This window comes from Odocoileus virginianus, chromosome 28 (assembly GCF_023699985.2).
Source record: "Odocoileus virginianus isolate 20LAN1187 ecotype Illinois chromosome 28, Ovbor_1.2, whole genome shotgun sequence".
Lineage (NCBI taxonomy): Eukaryota > Metazoa > Chordata > Mammalia > Artiodactyla > Cervidae > Odocoileus > Odocoileus virginianus.
The window spans coordinates 41,268,347-41,296,043 of record NC_069701.1 but is presented as its reverse complement, the minus strand read 5'-3'; the positions used below and the strand labels follow the sequence as shown (position 1 = coordinate 41,296,043).

Genomic DNA, 27,697 nt, shown 5'->3' with positions numbered 1-27,697 from the left:
TGGGTCAAAAAAAGTTTATTTTGAATATTTAATTTAAAAAAACCATACCAATGAGGTGCGCTACAGAAACGTAGATACAAGGATCGCATATAAAACCCAACCTAACTCTGGTAGAGCAATGCACTTCAGGAAAGAAGATGTGTCCCTTGCGGTCACTGAGGTCCCAACACCTGAGCAGTTCCACACGGTCACTCGGGAGGGTGCTGAGCGGGCCTCCCAGCCCCTCCCAGGGGATGGGCTCCCCACAGCAGCCCAGGAGAGCTCACGCTTGCTCGCTTCACATTCTCAGGCAAGTCAATCCATTACATTTTGCTGTCATTTAACATGCTATTTTGGCAGAAAGAGTACAGCTCCCTTGATGGGAAGCATTTCTGCGGTTCACAGGGGGAAGGGACCTGCCTTCCCACAGCATCCAGGAAAAGAAGAGAAAGGCAGGGCTTTGCGAAACCCAGCAACCACTGCAGGATTTCACAGCGAGAGCAGTGCCTCCACGCGACCAGAACACTCCAGTAATCAGCAACACTAACTTCCCATCAGGCCCTTCCCTCTTCCTCCAAACCCTCAGGACAAGGCCCCCACCACAAGGGGTGGTCCTGCCTCCCGACAGCGGGGCACAGACAACCCACACTCGGGACTGAAGGTCACCAAAGTGACTCCACACCACCGTTGATTTGGCAAAAAAAGAAAATACCTTAAATGCATAAAAACAATCAGCAAGTCCTCCAAGGAACATGATTACAATATATTAGCAAGTCCTGGGGCGTAAACATTTCCAAAAGCATCAGCAAAAGTATTAAATAGAAAAGCAGGAGCGTACACGCCCCTCCGCACCCAGGAGGCGCCAGGCCCGGCGGCCGTGGCGGGGCAAGGCGCCTACTGCCGCAGCTCCACGTAGTTGGCAGGGAAGAGCCCGTACCTGCCCTTGCACAGCCCGCGCCACCAGCCATCGTCAATCATCTCGATGTTGGTGATGATGTCATCGGGGTCGAAGGAGATCTCATCATCGCCCGCTGGGGAGGAGGCCAGAGAGCAGTGGTCACCCTCAGTGTCTCTGGTCAGCCCACCACCAGGAGCAAGACCCACCAGCAGCCTCTCGAGTTGGCAGCCTCCCACAGAGGCTCCGTGGGGGTGCAGGGTGCTGGGGTGGAGGATCCACAGGGGTGGAGGGGTCCCGGTCTCCCCTGCTCAGTGAGGGTAGCTCTGTACACACATGGGCAGCTACAGAGAACCGATAGAGCCCTTCATACAAATCCCTAAGCCAGGACTTCCCGGTGGCACAGTGGGCCAGAGTCTGTCTGCCAATGCAGGCTGCACACCTTATCTGGACGATTTCACATGCCGTGCGTGGAACAACTAAACAACTATGCCCCCACTACTGAAGCCCGAGCGCCCTGGAGCCCACACTCTGCAACAAAAGAAGCCAGAGTGAGAAGCCCTCACGTCAGAATGAAAAGCAGCCCCTGCTCCCCGCAACTGGAGAAAAGCGCGCACAGCTAGAAGATTCAGCACAAAAAAAAAGACACCCTAACCCAGACCAGGTGGAATGGGACTGAGGAAGATAGAATTCCCTGCACTGTATCTGCAACTTTTCTATAACCTTGCAATTGTTTAAATATAAATTCTTCTTAAAAACTGTAAATAGCATTCTGAGAGTCATAACTCGAGAGAGGAGTCCCTGGAAGTCCCCAGTCCCACACCCCCACCAACCCTCCTTCTGGCCCACCAGCGGTTTCTCACCAGCCTGGTAGTCGTAGAGGGCGATGGCAGTGATTCCAAGGTCATTTTCGTATTCGTCGTAGGTACCTTCCTCTGGAATAAAGCCAGGGCCGAGTCTGAGAGGGAACCAGAGCCCCACGCCCACTCCTGGCGACAGCCCTCCCAAGGTCTGGGAGGGGCCGTCGGGAGTCAGCGGCCCCAGCGCCGAGGCCGCCAGCCCCTCCCGCCGGCAAGGGGAGCCACCCCGAGGAGCGAGCCCGCAGAGGGGTCCTCTCGGCGGAGACCGGCACAGCTGTCAAGCTGTAATTGTTTACATTTCAAACATTCAGCACTATTGTCAGGAAACGTCCATGTCCTGAACAAATGAATGGCGAGTGGGAGACACTGATCACACCCGCCATCGTGCTCAGGGGAGGGGAGCGCTCTGCCCTGGGCAGGCTCTCGTGCTGGTTCCCGTGTCACTCCCGGAGGAGAACGGGCCCCCAGGCTCATCCACCCACTCTACCTTCAGGGTGCCGGGGACCTCCACCTTGTGACCTCCAGACACCGCGGCCTCACCTCGGGGAAGACAACAGCAGGAGACCCTCCTCCACGCCCACCCCCTCAGTGCCCCCAGCACGGGCGGGGGTCTCCCTGGAAGCCCCTGGGCGCGGGGCCACAGCAGAGGTGGGGCAGCTCAGCCCGCAGAAAAGGGGAGGTTTTCAGAGGAAAAGCAGCAGAGGGGGCGTGACGCAGGAGATCCCGCACCTGCTTGATAGCGGCTCGGCGCCTCCGTGCTTTCGTAGACGGCCTCCGAGACGTAGGCCTCCGGGTACCCTGTGGTCTCCACGCTGTAGCCCAGCTCAGGCTCGGTGCCGGAGCTCGGCTCAGCCCGGAACGGAGCTGCGTCCTGGGGAGTCAAGGGCAAGTTCCTGTGGCCCCACCGCCCAGAGCCACACGGAAACCCGGCAGCCCGGCCGAGACGGGACAGACGCCGAGGGAGGCGGGTCACCCACCGACGTCCTGACGGGGCCCCTCCCCAGGATCCCCTCTCACCTCGACCCTGAGACCCACCATCACTAAGGACCTGGCGGCCACAAGAGATGCGCGTTCCTGGGGCAGGCCTGGCCTGCTCTGCTTCAGGCCCAGAGCACCAAGGCACCCCAAACCCCCAGACCCCCCAGCCCCCTGAGGCTCTGACAACAGCTCCAGGGCAGCACCCCAGCCCTCCAGCCAGAGCAGATAAGCCCGCGCATGGCGGGTCCCATCCCCACCAACGCTGCGGAGGCGAGGCATGGGATGGACCACCAAGCCTCGCACAAGAGCACAGGGTGCGCTGCTGACAGCCTCAAGCTGACCACCAGCCCAACCAGGCTGCGCCTGGGGCTCCCTCACAGGTCAGAGCAGCAAGGTGCCCGCGGGGAGCAGCTGCAGAAGAGCCAGAGGTGGGCAGGGGTGCAGCAGGCGGGAGAGCCCCTCTGGGGGCCGTGGAGAGGAGGGCTGCACCTCGGCCAGACACGGGAGCCCCTCAGGGCTGAACAAAGCAGCGACGGACTCCTGGCAGCATCCCCCAGAAGCGACAGGGGCAGACCGGAGGGCAGGGAGCTGCTACGCTGGGGGGTCACCCTGAGCAGGTCAGTGGGGCGGGGGCAGCCTCCCTCACTGCCCTCCCCCACCTCACCCATCGGGTGGTTCAGGCAGGCTGGCAGGCTCTGGGACATGCGGGGGTCGGGGCGTGGCCTGCACAGGGCCCTTTCCACGGGATTAGTTATAAAACCCCACCTGCCCGGCCAGCCCCGCCCACAGCTCTCCCACCCCGACCCCTTATGTTTCCTGAGTCAAGCCAGTGTGCGTGCCTGGGACTCAGGGAGTGACCGCTGAGAGGTGCCGTCTGAGGTGACGAGCGAAGACGGGCAGGTGAACAGGACCCTGGGGCAGAGCGGGGACTCGGGCTCGGGGGTGTGGGTGTGGATGGTGGGGGCCGAGCTGCTCTGGGAGAGGGGCTGCAGGGGCCTTTGGCCGGGGGTAGGGAGGTTGCTCAGTGACCAGGGGTCAAAGGGCAGGTCCCGGGGACCAATGACTCTGCAGAAAGGGCCGAGGGAGACAGGAGGTGAGGAGTGGCCGGCAGAGAGAACAAGGGAAAGGGCAGCAGACTTCTGGCTCCCGCGTGTCAGGAGACGTGCGGGGCAGGGGAAGTTCGAGGGGGTGTACACCCCGCACACAGGAGGACTGCTCTCTGGGTCCCCGACAAGAGCAGGGTGAGGCCCCATCCATAGGGCACTGGGCTGGCAAGGGCGTCTCCAGGAGTCAGAGCGTCACTGGCAAACCATGACAACACCAACCTCGTAGACAGGGCTCGATGCTGGCCTCTCCTGAGTCGGCTGGGGTGTGGGGGACGCGGGTGGCGTGGGCTTCTGGGCCCGGGCCTGCTCCTGAAACACAGAGAAACGGCCATCAGCACGTCCTCAGGCCACTCGCTGCCAGAGGAAGCAGCAGAGACGGGAGCAGACAGACTTCAAGGGCGCGTCTGCCTTGAAGCCAAGGTCATCTGCACTACCAGGTCGGTCACAAGTCCTCCAGGTGCTGGAACCACCAGCGAGGAACACGCCCCAGGCAGCGTATGTCCTTGAAGGGCTGGAAACAGAGACATTCCTTCCCAGGGGCATGCTCACTCCCAAGACCTGGAGGGGAGGCATCTGTGGCCCCCTGCCCACCAGACGGAGCACTCAGATGCATGCGGTCTGTGTCCTGCCTCTGGACACCGCTCACAGCCCAGAGAGCGCTGGGGCGACCAACGCTGTGCTGAGGGGACTCACACGGGGGAGGCGGGCGAGGCGGACGGGGCTGGATGCAGTGAGGGACGACACGGCAGAAGGGACAGCAAGAGACCCTCAAAAGCAAAAAGGAGGGACAACCACCACCAGAAACCTCTGAAGTCTTCCAACTTTTCTGCATCTTTCAGATCAGATCTCAGGGATTACACTCTCGAGTCATAAAAAGGAAGGTGTTATATAAAAAAGACACCAAGTTACCAGGAAAAATGCCTCGGAGTGCGGGCCTACAACAAAGAAAAACTTAAAAACGCCCAACTAAAAACCTGAAGGAGAGAGCTTTAAGGTTCCTTGGCAGTTAAGGAACAATACAAGGAAATTAAGAGTTGGCTGTTATCCATGACAAAGCATGCGTCAGGGCGTCTGGAATCCCCATCCAGCACTCCCTGCCACTGCATGGCCCCTGCCTCCACCCCTCACCCTCCCCTGATGGGGTTTTCAGAGCCCCAACCACCAACTCGGGGAAGAAATGTTCGTGGGTTTAAGTAAAGCTTTACGATCTGTGAGACACCACAGGCATTACTACAGATTCTGCGCTTCCTCACCACCGCAGAGTCGAGGGTTTTCACACCCGCTTCCCGGGCGAGGACGTGGCCGCGGCTCCCTGAGCTGATCTGCCTCCAGCCGCCCGACTGAGGGGTGACAGACTGGCACAGCACCATCGGACATCAGTCCACCCAGAAGGGTTTTAGGGCTGGAAGGGCCGCCCCATCCTTTTCACCTCTAAAGGCTCCCATCTCTACTTTCCCTCGTGGAAAAAGTCTACAAAGAATCACAGAGCAGCCGGCAGAGCCAGGCTCCAGAAGCAACAGCAAGAGCCCGCAGACCCACTCCCGCACAGGGACTTCTCCTGTGCCCCCACCTTCCACCCAAGGCGACGGGCTCCCCAGGGGCAGGGTGGGGACAAACTGCCAGGGAGATGTGTGGATGCGGGCTGCCTGTCACCCTGGGCTGGGTCAACACGGCTGACGGGCGGGTCAGCTGTCCAGCGTCCGGGGACAAGAGCCTAGGCCACCTGTACGGCTGAAACCGTCAGTGCGAGAAGGCGCTGTGCCTACAATGACCCCATGAACTGGAGACATGAGCGAGAAGCACCCAAGGCCCGTGGGCTCCCAGGCCCCTGGCGCCGCCCGCACTCACGTCCAGCTGCCGCCGTGCCTCCTCCTGCTCCTGCCGCTCCTGAGCCATCCTCTGCGCCCGCTCCGCCTCGGCCTTCCGCCGGTCCTCCTGTTCTTTCTCCTTTGCCAGGTTTTCAAAGTTCGCTCTGATGTTACTTGTTTTGCTGTTCACTACAAAGGAAGCAGAGACTTACCCAGAGTAATGCCATCTCCCCCACACCCAGCTGGCCCAGGGGACCTTCCCCGGGGACCCAGGCACTGGCTGAGCGGGGACGCGCCCCCTTGGCTGCCAGCCCAGCCTCCGCCAGGAACGAGCCTTTGCTGCTGTGTCTGCTACACATGCAGCGGGAAGGTGGGCACAGAGCCCTGCATCTGGAACATTCTCATGCTCCAAACATCACTACATGCTTTACCACCAGACACTCACAAGGAAGGTATCCCTAGGGAGGTCCTCGATCGAACAGTCAGAAGCAATGACTGAGCTCCACCCCCGTAACGTTTCCTGTGACAAAATGGGAGGGCCGGGCACCCCTCGAGGACCCCGGCGGATGGGCCGTGGGGCCTCCAGGGAAAGCACCTGCAACTAGGTGAGATGCAGGCTGATCTGACACTTCCTGGGACAGGGTTTTCCCTGAATTTTGATTACAATGGGCAATCACTTGCCATCCCCCAAACCCACAGATAACCAGGTTCTCCATTAACACTCCACCGGCTCCTGTCAGCTCTCCACTTGCCCTCGGCTCCGTGCTGGAACACCGCACGGCACGGAACTTCTGGGAAAGCCCTCAGGACTGCCGGGGGTTTGCCAGGACTCACCTGCTTCAACAGGGACAGTCTTCTGGTAAGACGAGGACACCGCGGCAACATCCTCAAAGGTGGAGGCATTCTGCCGAGACACGAGCAGGGGTCAGGAGGGCCGGGTCCCCCTCTCCTGCTGCCAGCACAAGTGCTGAACCTGCTCAGGTGCTAAGCCAGCCCCAGATCCTCCTGGGGAACCAGCCCGGGCCCGGAGATCTTGTACCCACCAGCCCACACGGTAACGGAGGCACAGAAAGTGTGCCAAGACGCCCCAACTGGTGACCCAAGAATCAGCGTCAGAGAAGAAACTCATATGTGGGGGGAATCAGTAGGGCCAGGGGTTTTACAGCAGTAAAACTAGTACAGGAATCTATAGTAGGGAACGAAAGTTATCACACACTCATCCAGACCCACAGGACATACAACCCAAAGGTAAACCCCAATGCCGCCCCCTGCTGTGGGCGACTGAGACAGGTTCAACACAGGTTCACAGGGAGGGGTGTGTGTGTTGGGGAGTACATGGGAAACCTCTCCATCTTCCTCTCAAATTCAAGAAAACTGCTTTAAGGGCAGAAAAACCAAAATCCCATCTTCACAACCGTAAACCCAGCATGTCTTCCTCCTGAGGGCTCACCGCCAAGGAGACCCAGTGTTTACAAGGGAGCCCAGAAGCCTCTGCTGTGTGGGAAGAGAACACGAGCCTCCCCTGCCCCCAGGATGGTCTGGGTGGCGGCCCCGCCCTGCCAGGCGCCCTCCTGGTCTCCTCTGACCAGCCTCCCAGTCTCCTCTTCCGCCACCATCCTAGACGTGGCCTTTGTCCACACGCTCTGCAGGCCCCCACCCCACCAGCACTGCCGGCCCTGCCTGGCAGCCTGCCCCAGCTGTCTCACCAGCCCTGCCTGCCCCCCAGTGACCCAGCTCAGCAGGTGCCCCAACATTCACCTGCGGAGGCCCTGCCCGCTCCGTCCCCCCACCCCTTATACCCGGGGACGTCAGCATCCACCCCCAGCTCCAGCTGGAAGCCTGTGATCAGACCACTGACGCCGCCTCGTATCTGGGGCCCTGGCCTGGCAGGTTCTCCGAGACCCACTCTCCACCCCGCGGCCAGGGGGTTGCTGGCTACACAGCCCATCCGTGTCCCTCACCCACCAGACCCTTGCCCGAACACTCAGGGCCTACCAGATGAACGTAAAAGCCTCCCAGGGCCTGCGGGGCTCCCGAGCTGGCTTCCCACCCAGCCACGTGCCGCCTCCTCCGCAACAGGCCTGCCCGCTTCCTTCTGCCCACCTGCACCGGCGAGGAGGCCCGGCCCCACGCCCACACTCGCAGTGCCCCGCCTCCAAGCCCTCAGCTCCCCCGCATCAGTGAGCGCTGGCTCTGCTTCCTCAGGACACTACCCGCCACCAGAGTCCCACGCTCAGGGCCACGGGACGGGGCCCCAAGGGTCAGCCAGGAGCCTGATGGAAGGGAACTCGGCGGGGACAGGCCCTGTCATCCAGACTCCCACGGGCAGAGCAGCTGCAACCTCCGGCCACTGAGCCGACAGGTGCCCAGTGGGGGCCACCCCGCACAGCTCGTGGGTCCACCCCTCCGATGCAGCTGGAGTTTAGACCCCCAACCACCTGATGTGCTAAGGACTGGCTGACGGAGACCCTGAAAGAGGTCAGGAGGGCGCCCCGGGAGAGCCGAGAGTGGAGCTTGCAGGGTAGACTGTCACAAGCCCCTGCAGTGGAGGAGACGTTCTGGACCTGCCTTCTCCAAGACACAGCCACCACCAGGCAGCCAGAACGACCAAGGAACTCAGCTCCCTAGGTGGTTCAAGCTCAGCCCTTTCAACACAATCAGCCACCTGGCCAAGGGCCCCACGCCCCACTATACAACACGACAAGGACCATAACCGCCTCACTGTGAGGCCTCGGGAGTCCCGGAGAGGACCCCGGGACACGAGAAGGGAAGCCCAGCACTTGTGTCAGCTTCCTGCACCGCCACGGGGATGACACACACCTGCCTGGGGGGCTTTTCAAAGATGTGCCGGGTGCCCCCTAGGAGGCCAAAGACCACCCACAAAACAACGGCCGACCCCTCACCCCTCGGCAGGACACACCGAGCCCAGAAGGAGAAGCACTCACCTTATCCATCCGGTCCTTCTGCACCCCGTATTTCCCACCGAAGCCTTTGGAGTAGTCTGCAATGTGATGACACGGCACTCAGCCCCGGGCGGAGGACCAGTGGCCGCCGACAGCAGATGCATACATGCAGATGTGGACACCCCGGAAAGCGCACCCAGAGCAACACACGAGGGCGTGGCACCAGAGCCCTTGCCTGCAAGGCAAGTGGGCCTCCACCCAGGGTCTCGGCGGCAAGCAGAGGATGGGGAGGAAGCGGTGGGCATGCTCTGTGTGCTCCCGGGACGAGGGTGTGGGTGCGGGCAGCAGGCAGGGCGTACCTCCTAGCACAGCCTCCACCCAGCCTCGCCCACTGCTGCTATCCTACCCTACCCAGCTTTAAAGAAAGGCTCTGAGGTGCGGTTTCTCTCGTTCTTTTGAAAGAGAGAAAACTCCCATGGACATCTATCAGCCACACTTATGCCACAGCCACACAGGTCCACAAGACTGTCACACTGCCATGCAGTGTTAACACCACACAGAGCCAAGGCCACATCCATGTGGTTTGCGGGGTCAGCCCCAGGTGATCCTCTGCCTCCCTCCCTGAACACAGGATAAGGGCCTCTCAGGACTAACACCTCTCCAACTGCATGTCCAGGTCCTGAGGGAACTGCCCTGAGCAGAAGCACATCTGCATCTGGACTCCCAGCACCACCCAGACCCTCCTGTGATTCCAGCTTCCTGTACCTGAGCACACACCCAGACCCTCCTGTGATTCCAGCTTCCTGTACCTGAGCACACACCCAGACCCTCCTGTGATTCCAGCTTCCCGTACCTGAGCACACACCCAGACCCTCCTGTGATTCCAGCTTCCTGTTGTGAGCACACACCCAGACCCTCCTGTGATTCCAGCTTCCTGTTGTGAGCACACACCCAGACCCTCCTGTGATTCCAGCTTCCTGTTGTGAGCACACACCCAGACCCTCCTGTGATTCCACCCAAACCCTCCGGTGATTCCAGCTTCCTGCTGTGAGCACACACCCAGACCCTCCGGTGATTCCAGCTTCCTGTTGTGAGCACACACCCAGACCCTCCTGTGATTCCAGCTTCCTGTTGTGAGCACACACCCAGACCCTCCTGTGATTCCAGCTTCCTGTTGTGAGCACACACCCAGACCCTCCTGTGATTCCAGCTTCCTGTTGTGAGCACACACCCAGTTCCCTCCTGTGATTCCACTTCCTGTTGTGAGCACACATCCCCCTGTGATTCCACTTCCTGTTGTGAGCACACATCCCGATCCCTCCTGTGATTCCAGCTTCCTGTTGTGAGCACACACCCAGACCCTCCTGTGATTCCACTTCCTGTACCTGAGCACACACTCAGACCCTCCTGTGATTCTGCTTCTTTTATGTGAACACACACCCAGAAACGTCCTGTGATTCCAGCTTCCTGTACCTACTGTCTGCTTCGTTGTGAAGGAGTTACACGCAAACAAGGTCATCAAAAAATAAAAACTCCAAAAAACACCCCGACAACTGAGACCCCAAAACCATGTGGACAAGCCTGCCCTGTGCCCCTCTGGTCCAAGGCCAGTAGTCGCGCTGAACCAAACACATTTCTCCCAGCCTCAGAGGCAAGAAGGCGGCTTATTCCACAGTCAGAGCAGCTGTGTCAACAGTGAGAGTTGCCGGGGGAGGCTGAGGGAGGCCAGGCACCCGCTCCAGAGACCAGTCACCTGCAGCTCACGCTCCCTTTTACCAAGCGCACACCCGAGAGGTTACAGGTGAGAAACTGAGTGGGGAAGAGTGCGCAGGGGGTTCCTCTCCGCAGAGCAGTGGGGAAAGAGCCAAGCCCTGCGGTGACAGCGGTGACCAGAGGCCAAGCCTGAGGTCTGTGCTAAGCAGGGGCACGGGAAGGGAAGAAGGGGGCTGGGAAGCAACTGTGCCTTGCTGGGACCCGTGCTTGGCCAGTTTCTCCTTGTAATCAAACCCCACAGCACAGGAGTCCTGCCTCTCGGACTGAACACCAAATCTGCCTCCGAAACCAGTCTTATAATCTGAAAATCCACAGGAGACCGTGGAGAAAACAACCAAAAAAGGAAAACAAATTTGGTTAAAATCGTAGGTTTGCAGGAATCAAACACGGCGCTTCGAGAAAACAAGAGCCCCGTCGAGCGAGGGAGCCACAGAGCCAGCTCCCGGCATCACCAATGGTCACAAAGGGCTCAAAAGGTTGAAGGACAAATGAAATCTGAACGGGTCAGCCAAAGCTCGAAAGCAGGCTAGGACCTGTCTGTAAGCTGGCTGGGAAAAGCCATGACAGGCTCCGAGCTTTGTCTCGAGGGTCCTGCCTGCACTGCAGACAAGAACATGTGTCTCTGCATACGTCAAAGAGACACTTCACACACACAGCCTGTCCCCAGCCCTGCGGCAGCCCTGCTCTGGACCCACCCCCTGGGAGGGCGTAAGCCAGGCTCTGGCAGCCACTCTCCCAGGGACACAGCTCACCTCCTGGCTGGGAGCACCGAGCCGCCCCTTCAGCCACCCGTGCGGGAAGAAGCAGCCCCTTGGAAACTGCAGTGGCAGCCAGGGCTGCAGGGCACAGAGGCCTCACCGCAACCCCCCAGGGGATCACTACAGGCAGAGGGGTCTTTTCAAAGCTGAGGGAGGCAGAGGGACCCTCCCCGCCCCCCAGGGAAGACACGACACACCGCCACACAAGTACTGCGAGGCCCGGCGCACAGGAACCTGTGAACAAGGCTGAGCTCCGGGAGGCCGCGGGGGGGAACGCACCTTTCTGGGACTCATGCAGCTGGGGCTTCTCCTGGTGGTCCCAGCCGAGGGCACACTTGTCCTGTCTGTCCGTCTGCACACCAAACTTCCCCCCGAAGCCTTTCACGTAGTCTACAGACAACACAAAAGGCCAAAACCGAGCATTAACAGGCAGCCTGCCTAACAGGGAGAAAGCACGTTTTCCACAAAGTTAAACACACACAGCTCGCTCAACCCTTCCTTGCTCCTGTATGTGAGTGTGCTCCAGACCTTTGGTAAAACTTCCAGTGACCTTCATTAAAAGGACCTCCGCGCACCATGTCCAGAAAATACCCTGAGCTACAATCTGGGTCTCCTGGATAAACACAGATGGGACCCCAGGCGGGAAGACCCAAGGCGTGCTGCTCAACCAGCGGGGTCTCTTCCGCACACAGACGGGAGACTTGAGGGCCGTCACCAGCCACTCTGCTGCGGTGTCAGAGCCACAGGCTGGCCAAGGACTGCGTTTCTTAGTTAACAGCGCTGGTTTGTATGTGCTGTTTTCAAGTTCCATGTTTAACAGCACATCTGCCCTCAGGCCTCCTGGCCATGTTCCGGTTCTCTGTGTCTGCCCTGATTATCATCCGGCACATTAACAGCCGCTGGCTGGAGAATGAGGTAAAGCTGAGGCCACCTTTCTGGGACTCGTGCTTCTCCGTTTTGCCTTGATACTCGAAGCCGACTGCGCTCTTATCCACCTTGTCCTTGTCGATACCATACTTGCCACCGAAACCTCTGGAGTAATCTGCAAACAAGAAAAGGCATCGTCACACACTGCCACAGGAACAGCAAGCAGGCTGTGAACCTCAGCAGTCTGGAAGGAAGAACTTCTATCACTCCTTCAAACCAACCAACCAAGGGGCTTCCTGGTGGTTCAGCGGTAAAGAACCCGCCTGCCACTGCGGGAGACATGGGTGTGACTCCAGGTCCGGGAAGATTTCCTGTGCTGCAGAGCAGCTACGCCCGCGCACCACGACGACTGAGGCAACGTTCTAGAGTCTGGAAACTGGCAGCTATTGAGTCCACACGCGCTAGAGCCTGCGCTCTGCAACAAGACAAGCCACTGCCCTGAGAGGCCCATGCAATCACAACTAAAGTAGCCGGCCTGCTGCAACTAGAGAAAAGTCCTCACAGCAACAAAGACCCAGTGCAGCCAAAAAAAAAAACCAACAACAACCAGGGGGACTTCCCTGGTGGTCCAGAGGCTTAAGACTCCACGCTCCCAAAGCAAGCAGCCCAGATTCAATCCCTGATCAGGGATTTAGATTCCAAAAGTGGCAATAAGGATCCTAAATACGGCAACTAAGATCCCAGCAGTCAAATAAGTAAATAACTGGGGGAAAAAAAACTTTAAGGCCTACTCTAAGATTGCAAATGTGGAAAACACTTAAAAATATTATTTATATGTACAGAAGAACTGCAAAAAGTAGTAAATACAGCAAATAAATAATTGCAGCATCTCTCCTTTATTCCAGAAGACGGCATGAAGACAAAGTTGACATGAAGCTTCTGAAATCAAGGATGAGCAATAGGAGCAAGCTTTTAGAAGGTCACTCGAGGCAGGGGCTTCCTTGGCAGTCCCGGCAAAACCAATGCAGGGGGCACGAGTTCAATGCCTGGTCTGGGAAGATTCCACTTGCCACAGGGCAGTTAAGCCCATGTGCCACAACTACCGAGCCTGTGTGCTGCAACTATTGAAGCCTGAGCACCTAGAGCCCACGCTCTGCAACAGGAGAAGCACCGCAATGAGAAGCCCATGAACCGCAACCGAGAGTAGCCCCTGTTCACCGCCAACTAGAGAAAGCCTGCACAGAGCAAGGAAAGGCAGCCAAAAATAAAACAAACACTAAGTCACCCTGCTTCCTCAACTACAGCAGAGGCGAGATGGGGCATCTCCAAACAAACAGACTAAATGAGGAGCACCTTCTAGGAACGTCAGTTCCGCTCAAGGCTAAGTTACTATAAACACTAGATAGCTGTTCTTACACACAGCAGGCTCCGTCACAGACCCGTGAGCCGGGACTCATCCCCACCCGGGCAGGCCCAGAGCTGCCAAGGACACCTGCACTGCTCCAGGCACTTCGGCCTCTGCTCCCCAGCTTCCTGGAGGCGTCGTTATTCTTCTGCAAGGGCATCTGCAGAGAAAGCCTGGCAAAATGAACAGGATCCAACAGCAGGTCCTGATGAGCACGTGCACATGGGCAAAGGCGTCCAGGTGTGTCCCCAGCACACGGAGGGGCAGCCCAGCGCCAGGGCAGGCAGGCCTCGGGCAGAAGGAAAGCAAAGCCCTCAGGTCCAGCCGCCCTTCCCTCAGAGAGACGCCTGGTCACTGGTGCTGCCAGTGGCGGCTTTCATTTTCGATTCTTAAAAAAATCTGGAGATTTACAAAATCATGTGAAATCTCAATTTCTATGTTGCCAATGATTCAAAAACTTGAATGTAGCAGACGAATGGATGAGGAAGCTGTGGTACATATACACCATGGAATATTACTCAGCCATTAAAAAGAATTCATTTGAATCAGTTCTAATGAGATGGATGAAACTGGAGCCCATTATACAGAGCGAAGTAAGCCAGAAAGATAAAGACCATTACAGTATACTAACACATATATATGGACTTTAGAAAGATGGTAATAACGATAACCCTATATGCAAAACAGAAAAAGAGACTCAGATGTATACAACTGACTTGTGGACTCTGGGAGAAGGCGAGGGTGGGATGTTTCAAGAGAACAGCATTGAAACATGTATATTATCTAGGGTGAAACAGATCACCAGCGCAGGTTGGGTGCATGAGACAAGTGCTCGGGCCTGGTGCACTGGAAAGACCCAGAGGGATGGGGTGGAGAGGGAGGTGGGAGGGGGGACCGGGATAGGGAATACATGTAAATCCATGGCTAATTCATTTCAATGTATGACAAAAACTACTGTAATGATGTAAAGTAATTAGCCTTCAACTAATAAAAATAAATGGGGAAAAAAAAAAATAAATAAATAAATATAGTAATTTATACAAGATGCTTAAAAAAAAACAAAACTTGAATGCGCAGGCCAAACAAACACACCATGCAGAAGAACCAGCCAATCTCAAGCTCTGCAACAGGGGTCAAGCCTTTGTGTCCAACTCCACAGACACGCACCTCAGTGGGCAGAGCGCTGTAATGGACCTCCAACAGGGGGCACCACAGCAAAGGGAGGGTCAGGGGGCTGCTAAGGACAACCTGGCAGCATCCAGCAAAATTTTAAGTTCAACATCCTTTGACTCAGCAATTCCAATGCAAGAATTTATCTTTTAAATAATCACTTTTGTACGTAAGATACAAGGACAAGAATATTCACGGGAGTCAATTCTTAACATCCAAAACTGGAAATAAGCTCAACTCCACCTTCTAGAAAGGAACAGTTCAGGGACTACACAATCTTCATACAGTGGAGAAGCGAGCAGTCATCGAAACGACGATAAACCACCTACACCGACCAGGTAAGAACAGGGATGTCCAAATACTTCAAATTAAGAGATTTGTATAAATAAAACATAAACCAATCTGCAAGGGGAGAGAGAGCTCGCTGGGCTTCAGTAAACGCACATGCGACGAGGGGCCCTGGGCGCCCCAACAGTCAGTGTGGTGCACAGCGGCCCGCCCACCCACCTCTCTGTGACTCGTGTTTCTCCGTCTTGCCCTGGTAGTCGAAGCCCACAGCACTCTTGTCCACGCGGTCGGACTGCACGCCATACTTGCCACCGAAACCGCTCGAGTAGTCTGGGGAGACAGGGCAGCAGCGGGTAAAGCGTGTCAGGGCAAAACATCACTCTGGTTAAAAGCAGCAGGACAAAAGTTTCAGGCGACAATGCACCAGGAGATAGGGACACGTGTGAAGCAGCACAAGGAGCCACCCGCCATCAGATATGGCGCTGGGTGTAGTCTCATGTCCCTGCAGTCTGGCCCCTTCCGGCGGCTGGAGGGCAGAGGTGAGCCACAAGTTACTTTGTAAGGTAACCATTCAAATAAAGCTCAACACATAAAGAAAGGGACATGGCCACATGGGTCTTTCCAGAAAAGACCAGAGCCTGCCAACACCCTGGGCTGGGCGGACCAGGCGGACCTGCCCCCAGAGCGCGCCCAGGCCAGCTACTTCCCCAGTCATCGAATGCCCTGCGAGAGGCGTAAGCAAACAGGCTCACAAAAGCAGCTCGAGTGCTTTGGGAGAGCGATGTGCTTTCACTGAAAAAGGGCTTACGAGGGAGCACAAGCTTGTGAAGACCAGCCAGCACCCTGTTCAAGACGGCGCGGGCGTTATGCAAACATCAGCAACAAAACAGCTCTGGTTACTATCCTAAGGGGAAAGTCTGCTTTGCCAACCAAGCTTAAGAATGAACTGTTCCTGAGGCAACGCTGCTCAGAGGAGGGGGAGGCAATGGGGTGACATAAGACGCCAGGGTCCATGTGCTGCCTGCCGGGGACCCCGCCACACCACACCACAACCCAGATGCCTGAAGGAGAGGGCAGTGTCCTACCCATGGCGACACCTGCCCCCCCCCCATGAGGCCTCAAGGGACATGCTCCTGCCCTTCAAAAGCAGGGGGGGCTTTCTGCATCTCCTCCATCTCACCTTTCTGCGAGGCATGTTTCTCGGTCTTCCCCTGGTACTCGAAGCCCACAGCAGACTGCAGTCACAGAAAAAGAGGAGATGCAGATTTCAATGTCTGGATCCACAACATATGTGACATTTTAAAAAACACAAAGCATGTTATTGGTATTTTATTTTTTTCTTTCCTAAGCTACTAATGCCCAAAGCACCAGTATTTTGAATTTGCACACCTTGAAACACTCACTGAAGCCTGGGGGCCGCCCCAGCCAATGAGCAAGGCGGCCCTCAATGCTATGACAGAAAACGAGAGAGCCGCCAGCCCTGAGCCAGGGCTTCAGACCAGAGGAACAGCATCAGACACAGCACAGCCCTGGAATTAGGTGAGGGGAGGCGCTCTGTCACTGTGACACAGGCAGAGACAGAGTCCCCACTGTCCCCCAGGACACACCAAAAGCCATCCCAGGCACCAACACGGGGGTTTCTACAGCCATCAGGGGAAAGCCCTTACTCTTGACCGTGCTCACCTCTTAAAACAGCCCACCATCTCAGAGCATCTGTTGGGGGGGGGGGGCCCTCAGGAGCCTGTGCTCGGGACCCCCGCCTTGCATTCCCAGAGTCCAAGGCCCCTCTGCGCCACTCCGAGACGCCCAGGGAACACTCGGGGCAAGCTCAATCTACAAGGTGGGGCCTCGGCTGCCCAGGACGCTTCACTCACCTGGTCCACTCTGTCCACCTGGACACCAAACTTGCCTCCAAAGCCCCGGACGGAGTCAACCTGTGAGCAGTGCTTGGAGAGCTTTGACTGATACTCATGGCCGACAGCCGACTGGAACAGGGGCAAAAGTGAAGCATCAGACACCCACCAGCATTGCCACACTGGACCCGCCCCCCGACCCGGAGGCAGCCTGCGCTTCTGCTCGGCGTGGGTGATGCAAACAAAACCACTCAACGTGGAAGCCGGCCCAGGGGGAGGTGACTCCGGGGCATCACAACGCCAGGGTCCCAGTCAGGTGTTCCTGAACCCTCTCCACACCAGGCTCCCCAGAAGTTGCCTGAACCCAGTCACAGGGGGCCTCCTGAGGTGCCTGGGCGTGAAAAACCAGGAGGCCAGGCCCCAGCCAGCACCACAGAGCCAGCAGCCTGCCAACGACTCCTGAGACCACTTCCAGGAAGACTGCCGGCAGTGATCACCATCCTCAGGTGGCCCTCCTCAAAACACATGTCCCAAGAATCGGCACAAACCAGAACACAGATGACATGCTTCAGGCACACCACACGTTCAGTGTCAACACCTGCTACACACCCAGCCCACCCAGCTGTGCAGTGGGGCCTGCCACCGCCTCGCCACCCCCCCAGTCAGGGAAGCAGTGACCTCTCAAGGCCACGTGCTGACCGAGCAGTCCACCCCGAGCTTGCTGCTGTGTGGTCAGCAAGCCGGGGCCTGAGGCCCACATCCAGCACCGAGGTTCTTTGTAAATAAAGCGTTCTGGGACATACCACGTGTGTTCATTTACAGAAAATCTACGCCTAACTTTGTGTCAAGACAACACAGCTAGTTCAGGAGCCGCCCGAGACCCTGCGGTGGCCAGGAAGCTAAAAATATTTACACCCCGCGCTCTGAGCGGCCCCGTGCTGCTCCAGTCGCCCAGGCCCGACCCTCAGAGTAAGGCAGCAGGCACCCTCGGCAGAATGGACAGTGGTCACGGACCTCTCTGTGGACACTGAGGACACAGGACAGATGACTGACGCATGACCCGATGCCAGGCAAGGAGGCAGCTCGTCCAGAGCCTAAATCCTCCTCAGGGAGTCACCCCCACCTTGGCCCCCTCCTACAATACAGCGAGGGGCCTGCCGGCGCGCTACCAACTCCTCTCCCACTTGTTTACCCGGAACTTCGGCGGCAGCGTTCAGGGTCCAAACCCCACAAGGTCACCACCACTGCCAACAGCTCTGCAGGCAGCTCAGGGCGCACTTTCTTCCACAGCCAGGGAGCAAAGCAGGTTTCACTTTCCAGTCCGAAGCTGTGACTCTCTCTCCCTCCCAGGCTGGATCTGATGCCCACAGCTAACAGCTGAGCACCACGGCCTCGGAAAACCCGTGGCAGAGACCAGCCATCTGCAGCTTCGGGACTCTCACCCAGACAACATCGACAAGGGAACGCGGAGGCAGCAGCGTGCCCAAAGGACCCCCGCGTGACCTTCATCACTAAGAAGTCAGAGAGCTGTTCCACAAACACGGCCAGAGTGAAAGCTCAGCGATTCCCCCGACTTTCTGATCAAAACAGCTCTCTCCCCCAGACTGGCCTTTGTCCTACACTGACGAGACTCTGTTTCTTATCAGACAGTCAGCACCAGGCAGAGCACTGTGGGGAGCAACGGTGACACTCGGGTCGTGGGGGGCGCCCCCCTCTCAAGCAGGTGCTGGCCCACCAGTGCCACAAGCTCTGTCATTCCGGGCGGAGTCCGATCCGGGCACAAGGGGGACGGGCTGGAATTACAGAGGAACCCGCCCCCAGCTGACACCTCAGCACAGAGTGAAAGCAACATCTCAGGTTACCCCACCTGGGAAACGCGCACCCGCTTCACTGCACACGCAGCACACCTGCTCGGGTCTACTGTCCTCTCTGCAGGGCGGACACAGCCCCCAGCTGATCCAGCCCCTTCTCCAAGCACCAGCAAAGGATGCTGCACTGTTAACAGCTTCAGTCCCACCTCCTTAGACCTGCCTGTCCTCAGCGTGGTGGGCCACAGCTTGACGCCAGCGGCCAGGGTCCTCTCTGAAGGTCACTAAGTGTGGGAAGGACAGCGGGCCAGGTGGCTGACTTCCCAGCCTCAACATGAAACCAGGCGCTGGAACTCAGCTCTGGGCCGCAGATGGGAACCACTATGGCTATGCCTGAACCCCAGGTGATGCCCAGGCGGCAGCCTCCATCCCCGTCAGAGCCAGCCTCTGGTAGGACCTCATTTCCAGCTCCAGGCTCCCAGCACACCACTACCCCCCCAGCAACTCAGAATCTGAAGAGAGCTTCCAGATACCGCAGCCCTTCTCAGCTAAGGTCAATTGAGAGAGGGTGCCTTCTGGCAAATCTCATCCTCAACAAGGGGCCTCCCAACTTTTCAATGAAGGGGGCAGGCCGAGAGACAATCCTGCTGACCCTGGCGAGGCCAAGCACGCCAGGACCCGGACACCATGTGGGCCGGCACTCACCTTGTCCATCCTGTCCTGCTCCACGCCAAACTTCCCTCCGTAGCCGTGCGAGGCTTTGGGTCCCGTTTCCAGCTCCTTCTCCTTGAGGGTCTGGTGTTCTTGAAACACATTCTCCCGCAGCTTGTGGATACTTGGAGGGAAGAGATGGAAGACGAACAAATCAGTCAGACAGACAGCCGAGACATGCGTCTGTGCTTTCTGGGAGGACAGACAAGGACGTCATCTCTGCAATCTTTCGTTCCCAGGTGGCTCCCCAGCCCGGCCTCCCTCGTGTTCACTTTACTGCACCTCCAGCTGCCCCCAACTCCAGCAGTTCTCGGAATCATATGCAGGTTAATGGGAAAAAAAAACAAGTCTAAACACACACAGTGAGTCATCTCCAAGCCCCTACAGAAGCTGGGCTATGATGTGGACGGCATTCCACCAAGTGGAGGACAGCTCCTCGGGTTCACCAGACACCTGACCGGGGACAGCCAGCAGGCAAACGGGAGACAAAGTCAACAGGCGTGCACCCGGACGACCCGAGGCCAGGAGCCCAGAGATGTGGAATATTCAGACAGTTTCTCGCCACGTGAAGCACCCCAGCTTTCCATTCAAAGGTGAAGCAGGAGGCTTTCAGAACTTAAGATGTAAAAGCCACTTTCACTTTAAACGCTAGGAGCAGCAAGACAGATCACTAGATGCAGCCAGAACAGGCAGGCCGGGCAGCTGTCCCCCAGGGCCGCCGAGGGCCACCTCACACCACAGCCACACCTCCACATCCGGACAGCAAACCCAGACGTGCGGCTTAAAACACCAACGAGGCCTGGCCACCTTCCGAGCCCCTGACGAGCTGGGGAAGGAGACCAGCCTCCAAGCACCGTAGAGGGACCTCAGGATGCCAAAAGCAGTTCTGCCTTGGGTGTTCTCTGAATTCTAACCCACCCACAGGCTGCCTGACCAGAGAGAGTTCCTTTCTTCTCCAATCTGCCCTCCCCGACGTGTTGTGAAACCACGGTGAACAGCTAAGAGGCTAAGAGGCCTGGATGACAAAAGCAGGTCAGCAGTCAGTCTGACCCCAGAGCAGGGAACCTGGGACAGCTCCCAGCAGCAGCTCCTCCGGCCGGTCCCAGGCCCTTCTCCGAAGAGCTGCGAGGTGGCGGGCTCAGCGAGTCAGGGAGGGAGGAACACTTGGGTCTAAAATGCCCACACTGCAGACTTCACCCACTTTTCTGGATGAACGGCTGAACCCTTCTCAGCCAAGAAGAACCTCATTTCACTGCAGAGATCCTAGAGCCAAGGAAGACCAGTGCTCTACAAACGACCCAACCGGTCACAATCAGGGCAGGGGCACAGACACCCTCACTGAGGCCAGCACAGGCGGAAATACAAGTCTGAGCACATTCTCAAAGGCCCCTTTATCTACACCTCCCAACAAGAACACAAGCTGCCCCGGAGGTGGCGAGTTAAGACTGGCCAAGTCAGGGACAATCCCTGCTTCATGCATTTCTCCTATCTTGACCTTCATGAGAACAAGAAGTTCAGGCCTCAGCTCAGGGTATCCAACTGACAACAGAATAATAACATTATAACAAAATAATACAAATTAAGGAGGGGGTGTTTCTGATCTCATGTCTTCAAAGACAGCCACAGCCCACGCTTTAGAAACCTCCCATCTGCAGAGAGAACAGCTTAGGTAACTGTGCTCCTGGATGAAAACCAGACTGGAGAATCAGGAGTACAGGAGACACCGGCAATGAGAATTTTAAACCACTGAGCACGTCTGTACAGATGCACATACACAAACACCTAAGTATATATGCGTCAGGCCTCATTTTCACCTACTGTGTGATCTACAAAGGACCAGACAACGCAGAAGCAGGGCACTCGCGCTCACCAGCGGGGAGCGTGCCCTGCCTCGCCCCTTCACGTTTCAGAATGTCACCGTCACACAAAGATCAAGAAGGTCTCTTACTTGATGTGCTCCTGGTGCCCAGATCCTTGCACGGTCTTGGCCCCCCATCTCTGCTCTTTTTCACTTACGTCATTCTAAAAAGAAAAATAAAGAAAGAATACACCCCACACCCTGGACTGTAAAACAGCCCCCCACCCACCCACCCACCCACCCAAACACCTGGGAGGATCCACTTCAGGAGACGGGAGAGGGAGGCAGATTGGCGGCTCCTACCACGAAATCGGGGTCAGTCTCCCAGTCGTCAGCTCCCCCGTCGTCCGGGGTGATGGACACAGTGTGGCCGGCTGAGGCTTTCCACATCTGCAAGGGCAGCGTGGACGGTCACAGACGCCAGGAGAGCCCTGCCCAGAGGCCCACATGGACGCTCTACCCAGGACCCCAAAACCCTGGACAGCACAGGGAGGGCAGGGACCTACATGCTCAAGAGGTCCACTCATGGGACTTCCCTGGGGGTCCAGAAGCTAAGACTCCTTGCTCCCAATGCTGCGGGCCCAGGTTCAATCCCTGGAGAGGGAACTAGATTTCTACATGCCACAACAATTAAAAAAAAAAAGGTCACTCATAATCCCATGCCTGAGTGACACCGGAAGGATCAAAAGAAACCTAACATGAGAGCAGTCACAGGGCAGAAACACAGAAGAAATACTCCTAGCTACAACTCAAATGAGAAAATTTTCTGCAAAATAAAAAAAGTCCCATGTGCTACTTCACTCAATGGGAACCTCCCCAACTAAGTCTCCTGACAACAGTGTTGTCCAACACTGGGAATGCACTGTCACCAATGGTAAAGTTTCCTGTATTTTATCACAATTTTTTTTTAAAGCACCATTTTGACTTAAAAATAATTACTGGAAACCCTACAATGATTTTCTTAACTTAGACTCTGACAAGTCAATAAATCATTCAAGGGCTGCTTTGCCATCTACTTGGGGAAACGCAGAACAAAGAGAATGCCAACTTCTGTGCCGGGCAGCCCCGAGGCAGGCCGCCTTGCCTCCTCAGCAGAGCCCTGAAACTCTGGAATTTATCGGCTCAGAGAACAATGACACAGCCTCGCAGCCGGACCACACTGCTCTTTGCATCACTGCAAAGGCAAAATCTAGCCTTTCAGAACTTCAAAAGAAAGTGACGAGAAGAATGGTTTCATTCTCCCCAGAAGTACTCATAAAACTGCACACAGGCCAGGGAGAAACTGAAGGCTTGTTTGCACGAAACCAGAAGCCCCCACCCTGGTGTCTGAGCTGAGGACACTGCCAGTCTCACTTGGTGGGGCCACATGCTCTGTGCTCTGTGTGGATCCAAACAGGACGGGAGCCCTTCGCAGGCCTGAGACTCCCCCAGGCAGCTCCACCTGCGCCCCCAGCTCTGCTAGGTCACAAGTCCAAGGTGGTGGCGGGGGTGGATCGAGGGGAACAGCTCTGATTCCCAGATTGGACTCCTGCCACGTCACCTGGGTAGGGAAGCATGTGCCACCAGGTGGGCAGGATCAACGCAGTCCCCTGGACACTGTCCCACCGGGACCCTTGCTCCCCTCTGACTAGGTCAAGCAAGGCAGGAAGCGCCCAGACACAAACTGCTTTGGACACAATCTTCGGGAACCGACAGACCGGCTCAGCACCGGCAGGCATAACCAGCATGCCTGTTCACAGATAGAGACACAGTTCCCCGAAAGCCAAATGCTCTGCCCTAAGCCTCTGCCTCCCCAAGTCAAGACTGCCCGTGGTACCACACTGGCCTGAGAAGGGGCTGCCCACCCACAGGACTCCAGTTGCCTAGTGGTCTCCTCAGCCAGTGAGGGTACGGTCGGTCATGCAGAAGGACAGGGTCTCCAGCGAGATGCACTCCCCACCCAAGGCCAAGGTGAAAGCCGCGTCCTGGCCTGTGGCTCCTCCACGCTGGTGGCACAGAAGTCGCAGGGCCCACTCTCCACCCGTCTCTCCGGAAGCCAGCCTCAGTCGTGGGCAGGTGAGCACTGGCCGGCTCGCCCCAGCATCATGGCCACAGGCTCCCCACTCCCACGTAACAGGAAGAAGGGGCCAGGGGGCTGCCAGGCCAGGGTGGGGGGTGCCCCAGGTCCTCCACTCCAGGGTCGTGTGGAATCCGCTCCGCTTTCTAGACCACAGGCAACACCGAAATTGACTTCATCTTTCAAATAAGAAAATTTCCTCCCAGAAAGTTATCGTCCCTATCTCCGCAAACCCAGGGAGAGAACACCCCTCGCATTCCTTGTCAAAGGGGTTTCCCTGCCCGCCCAGTGGAGCACATGAGCACGCTCACAGTGCACAAACCTTTCCTCTCCAAGTACAGATGCGAGACGCTCACAAGACTCTGCTGAAAACGCAGTAATCCAACGAGGAATTCCCAGGCATTGGGGAGAGCTTCTGTCTGTAAAAAGATTAAGAGTAAAAAGCTCAGAAGGATATGTGCTAACAAGCACCCTGGGCACATCTTTGTGTGCTGAGATCCTTTTAGAATACCTCTGAAATCCTCCCCAACATAACAAGGTTTTGTAAAGAAATGTGAAAAGAGGGTAGGAAGATTCGCATTTCTCTAACCAAAGAGTTCAACTGACTTTCAGCCAGGGAGAAACTACAGGAAATAAAGAAGTTCCATCCAATTTACAACTGTATGAAGTTTCTTCTTAATGCAAACAGAAATCATTGCCTCAATTTAGCGTACATTTTTGTTTGCTAAAATCCTGAGAGCTTTCCATTTCTGGTTCATCCTAATTTATTCTGCAATAAAATTCTATTACTCTGGGTGTGTGTGTATATATATATATATGATATATATATATATGCTTCCCCGGTGGCTGAGACAGTAAAGAAGCCGCCTGCAATGCGGGAGACCCAGGTTCAATCCCTGGATGGGGAAGATTCCCTGAAAAAAGGAATGGCAACCCACTCCAATATTCTTGCAGGCAGAATTCCATGGACAGAGGAGCCTGGCGGGCTACAGTCCATGGGGTCACAGAGTCGGACATGACTGAGTGACTAGCACTCTCACACTTCCACATACGTATGTGTACATAAGAAGCACTTCCCAAAGGGATGGTGAGATGGCTGGGCTAGAACTGAGAGCAGTGACAGCTATCGGAACGTGAAGACCGGTGACTCGGGGAGCAAAGAAGCAAGCTGCGTCTCTAAGGAACGAGTAGGGTCACTTCATAAGACCCAGACTCCAGTTCTGCGACCCACCAGCTCAGCAGCTCTTCCCCAAGACCACACGATACCCTGACTAGACACGGCACTGCTAGACACTACAGATCCTAGAGTCCCCTTATCCCCCAGAGCAGACTGGTCACGGGCACGCGCCGTCTGTGCCGGCCTGTGGCCTGGCGTGCACTGGCAACCAGACGGAAGGTGCTCTGCTGGCCTTCCTCAGCTCTGCCTTTAGAAACCCTAACTGTGTAGGCTGCTTGACATTCTGGGTACCGCAGTTATCACCCTGCATCTATGAAAATCTTCCCAAGGGTAGTGAGTGGTAGGTTCAAATCTATAATAATCTATTCCCTCTCAATATTTTTAATTAAAAAAAAATCACGAAAGCAACTCTTTGAAAAACTGAGGAACTTTTGTTTTTTTGATCCAAAGATAACGCCTCTGGACCCCTACCTCATACCACACACAAAAATTAACTGGGAAAAAACGGATCAAAAAACCTAAGTGTCTGAACTAAAACTACTGAATTCTTAGAAAAAAACAAGAATAGATTCTCATCACCTTGAATTTGACAAGACCTTAGATGTGACACCAAAAGCACAAGTGAAAACAGAAAAAAATAAATTGGACAAAATTTTAAACTTTTTGCTTCAAAAAAAAGACACCCATCAAAGTGAACACAATTTACAGATTGCGAGACACTATTTTCAAATCATCTATCCAGAATATATAAAGAACTCTTAACCACATTTTTAAATGGTGAAAGGATCTGAACAGACATTTCTCCAAAGACATACGAATGGATGATAAGCTTGTGAAAAGACAGTATCACTAACCATCAAGGGAATGCATATCAAAGCCGACTTCTGAGATACCATTCCACACATTCTAGGGTGGCTACCATCCAAGAAACAGACAAGAAGTTTGGCGAGGGTGTGCAGAAATCAGAAGGCTCTTACGCTGCTGGTGGAAATGTTAAATGGAAGAATCTGGCAGTTCTTCACAAGGTTAAACACAGAGGTGCCATATATCCCTGAAACTCCACTCCTAGGTATATAGAAAAGTTATTCACAGAGCATCACTCCTAACAGCCCAAAGTGAAAATAACCCAATATCCTTGTGAAGTGATAAGACACGCAGCACGTGGTCTATCCAATCAATAGAATGTTACTAATATCTGACGATAAAAAGAGTGAAGTGCTGACACCCATTACAACATGGATGACTCTTAAAAATCTTACACTAAGTGAAGAAGCCGGACACAGAAGACTGTATATCATACAGGCCCATTTCTATGAGTGGCCAGATCTGGTAAGTCTACGGAGAGAAAAAGTAGAATAGTGGTTGCCTAGTGTCGGGGTGAGGGAACCTGATAAGGTTTCTCTGAGGTGACGAAACCACCGAAGCTGAGTTAGCCGTCCACTTGCCCACCCTCTCCAGTGTAGCAGAGGAAACAGGTCTCACAGGCCCACTCTCCACAACACCATCACTCTGAGGACTCCCTCCCACCCCTGCCTCCTGCACAGTGAAAGACAAGACCCCTGAGGGACAAGGGCCCCAGGACAGGGCCCACTGCAACACGGGGCAGGCCCCGGGGCTCCCAGCTGTCTCTCTCAACCGTGCGCTCCCCAGCCCCTGCTGCACTGTGCTGACCAAAGATCTGAATCACCAATGACTCCATCCAAGTTCAGTTTTTTACAGATCTGTCTCTCAAAATGCTTCAAATAAAAGGTCGGGAGGGACACACTGCCAGTTACTGAGGGGGGTGTGGAGCAGAACATAAAGGACAACCCCGCACAACCCTCCTCGCTCCTCTCTCGGGTCTGGGAACACTTTCAGCCTCTGGCACCAGCGCAGTGACTCACCCGCCGTCAGGCCCTGCCCAGTGCCGGCCAGCTGGGCGGCGGGGCGAATCACGCGGTCGGCCCCAGCGGGTTAAGCCCCCACGGAGCTCCGGGGGCCAGGTCTCCGCGGAGCCCAGCGGGGTGCTGGCCCGGGTCGCCTCGAAGCTCCATCCAGCTGGAAGTGGGTTCCTCACCCCGCTCCCCCGGGCCCGACGCGGCCAGCTTCCACAGGAAGGAAGCCCTGTCCCCTCGCCCCAGACCCTCTGCAGGGGCACCAAGCTCGCACCAGAGTGACTCCCTTCCAGGTGACTGCAGCTCGCACCCAGAGGAGGGACTGTTCCCAATCCAGAGCCGCTCCACTGTGCCGCCGCGCCGGTCGCTGCATTTCCACTGACCTGATTGCAACATCTCCACGCAGGTGTGGGCCCGGGAGCTGGGAGCAGCGGCCCGCCCTGCCGTTGGGAGACCCCGGCCCCTCCCCCCCGGCCCTCCGCCCCCTGACCTCCCGAGTCCGGGACTCCTCCTTCCGGTAGGACTCCTCTCTGTCCCTAGACCCTCTCGGCTCTCCGCCCCCTCCCCCTAACACTCCAGGTCCTGGACCCCCTCCCCGGCGGTCCTCGCTCTTCCCAGGACCCTCTGGACCCTTGTCCCCCTTCCCCTAAACACTCGGGGCCAGGCCTCTCCGCGCCCCCCGCCCCCTTGCCCCTTCCTCCCGACCCCCAGGTCCTGCACCCCTCCTGTAGAACCCCTCTCCTATCCTAGACGCCCCCCTCAAACCTCTGGCCCCTTCCCCTCAGCCCCCGGCCCCTTCCCCTCAGCCCCCAGCGCCCTTCCTCAGCCCTCGGCCCCTTTCCCTCAGGCCCGGCCCCTTCCCCTCAGCCCCGGGCCCCCTTCCCTCAGGCCCGGCCCCTTCCCCTCAGCCCCAGCCCACCGGCCCCTGTCACTCAGCCCCCGGCCCCTCCCCCTCAGCCCACCGGCCCCTTCCCCTCTGTCCACCGGCCCCTTCCCCTCACCCCCCGGCCCCTTCCCCTCACCCCCCGGCCCCTTCCCCTCAGCCCACCGGCCCCTTTCCCTCAGTCCCCGGCCCCTTCCCCTCAGCCCCCCGGCCCCTTTCCCTCAGTCCCGGCCCCTTCCCCTCAGCCCCCGGCGCCCTTCCTCAGGCCCGGCCCCTTCCCCTCACCCTCCGGCCCCTTCCCCTCAGCCTCCCGGCCCCTTCCCCTCAGCCCCCCGCCCCCCCCCCCCTCAGCCCCCGGCCCGCCCATCCCCTTCTCTAACCTCGGCCCCCAGCCCGGGGAAGCCTCGCCCGCGCTCCCCCCGCGCTCGAAACCGCGAACGGAAATGCGGCGAGACCGCCGCGGCCGCCGCTTCCTTCCCGTTTCGGGACGTGGCTGCGCCCGGGGACCTCAGCTGAGGAACCAGCCCGCTCCCCCACCCGGCGAAGGCCGAGCTCGCTCACCGCCTACTGGGGTGTCGGTCTGGTCCGGCTCGGCACTGCCCAGCCTCCGCCGCGCCCGCAGGTCCCAGGCGCCCCGCTCCACTTCCGGTTCCGCGGACGGGGGCGGGGCCGCATCCGGGTCTCCGA

The 27,697-nt window shown here is 57.0% G+C and overlaps 1 protein-coding gene across 3 annotated transcripts; it reads right to left on the bottom strand.

Moving 5' to 3' along the window:
• Positions 1 to 27,685, bottom strand: CTTN (cortactin). 3 transcript variants are annotated; one of them, XM_070457808.1, is made up of 18 exons: positions 27,572 to 27,685; positions 23,399 to 23,495; positions 21,324 to 21,410; positions 21,111 to 21,184; positions 19,157 to 19,286; positions 16,665 to 16,775; positions 15,971 to 16,025; positions 15,010 to 15,120; positions 11,992 to 12,102; positions 11,340 to 11,450; positions 10,493 to 10,603; positions 8,572 to 8,627; positions 6,461 to 6,530; positions 5,667 to 5,815; positions 4,038 to 4,127; positions 2,464 to 2,605; positions 1,738 to 1,809; positions 1 to 1,010 (listed from the first exon to the last, which is right to left on the bottom strand). In XM_070457808.1, the coding sequence occupies exons 3-18, from the start codon at positions 21,408 to 21,410 to the stop codon at positions 874 to 876; spliced, it is 1,617 nt and encodes a 538-aa protein (XP_070313909.1). In that variant the 5' UTR covers positions 23,399 to 23,495; positions 27,572 to 27,685; the 3' UTR covers positions 1 to 873. The 3 variants fall into 3 exon arrangements, with proteins under 3 accessions (XP_070313909.1, XP_070313910.1, XP_070313911.1); XM_070457809.1 differs by lacking the exon at positions 27,572 to 27,685 and adding an exon at positions 27,391 to 27,483; XM_070457810.1 differs by lacking the exon at positions 10,493 to 10,603 and having other exon boundaries at positions 27,572 to 27,681.
• Positions 27,686 to 27,697: the final 12 nt, after the last annotated feature.

What these genes read in the sequence shown, in the direction of transcription:
- CTTN (XM_070457808.1), bottom strand. Translation starts at nt 21,410, where the DNA reads ATGTGGAAAGCCTCAGCCGGCCACACTGTGTCCATCACCCCGGACGAC. An exon ending in GACTGTCCCTGTTGAAGCAG is followed by an intron (nt 5,816 to 6,460) that starts GTGAGTCCTGGC and finishes CTTCCTTTGTAG; the next exon opens with TGAACAGCAAAACAAGTAAC. An exon ending in GCCGAGCCGCTATCAAGCAG is followed by an intron (nt 1,810 to 2,463) that starts GTGCGGGATCTC and finishes GCTTTATTCCAG; the next exon opens with AGGAAGGTACCTACGACGAA.